The 1010-nt window shown below is 44.3% G+C and overlaps 1 protein-coding gene across 1 annotated transcript in view; it reads right to left on the bottom strand.

Moving 5' to 3' along the window:
• Positions 1–153, bottom strand: part of HPSE (heparanase) — a 40653-nt gene extending 40500 nt beyond the window's left edge. The window contains exon 1 of the mRNA XM_006768676.2: positions 113–153. Coding sequence (XP_006768739.1) covers positions 113–153 — 41 coding nt within the window. The remainder of the gene's footprint in view (positions 1–112) is intronic.
• Positions 154–1010: the final 857 nt, after the last annotated feature.

Genomic DNA, 1010 nt, shown 5'->3' with positions numbered 1-1010 from the left:
GGAGATAATATTAATAGAAATTGTCATTTCGGAGATGCTTTATAGTTGGGCACCTGTTTTTAAGGGGCGTGAAATGTAAATATGTGCTGGGGGCTGGGAAGGAGAAAGTTACCTTGTGTCCAGTGCCTGTTCTTCTCCAAGGTGCTTTCGCATATTCGTTTATTCATCTAGTCCCTCAAATATGTATTGGGTGCTTCCAAGCACTGAACTAGGCAGCAGTAAGCACGAATGGCCTCTGCACTCTGGAGCTTCCTGTCTTACTGGGGAGGCAGGTGATTGCCGGAAGCCAGTTCCAGCCTGTCATAATTGCAAGTTTCATGAAAGGTTGATGGAACTTGGGAACGCAACAAAGGGCTGAGTCACATATGTTATCGCCTGCTGGGAATGGCTAAAGGCATTTCCCCAAACCTGAAAAGGATGATTGCTTGCTGCCAGACAGCCCAGGGCATCTTAATCTACATGTTATTGCCTCCTACTGGCCAAACAACTGAACAGCCATAGGCAAATTCTTCCAATCTGACAATGGATTCTGTACAAACCCTACCCTTTGAAGTGTATATCTCCAACTCGCCTTAGGACAATTGGTGTTAATAAAAAGCATGGCGTCCTGAGACAAGGAGAACTTAGTTTCTTTAGCTTAGTCTTCTCTGACTCTCTATAATGCTTTTCAAAATTATGTTTCATCTCTGGACTCTTTATTAATTTATGCACAGCGCCTTCTCCAGATTGCTGAACCCTTCTTGATGCCAGATCAAGAAACCCGGCAGGCGATATATATTTTTTAATTACACAAAAGTAAAATTCCAAGTATGCTGGGTGCTCCAAAGATGATCGTGGTGCTTTACACATGTACGTTGGAGATTTGAATGTGGGGCAGGGGTGTTCCTGTGGAGGTTATGCTTAAGTCAAGATCTGAAAAATGAATAAACAACAGGGGAGGGGTTGGGGGGGGCAGAGGGAAAGGACTCATTAGTAGCTAAGGAGATGGCATGTGCAAAGATGAGGGAGCT

This window comes from Myotis davidii, unplaced genomic scaffold, assembly GCF_000327345.1.
Source record: "Myotis davidii unplaced genomic scaffold, ASM32734v1 scaffold420, whole genome shotgun sequence".
In the NCBI taxonomy this organism is placed as follows: domain Eukaryota; kingdom Metazoa; phylum Chordata; class Mammalia; order Chiroptera; family Vespertilionidae; genus Myotis; species Myotis davidii.
Note: the sequence above shows the minus strand (reverse complement) of the source record. Positions and strands in the feature narration are given on the sequence as shown.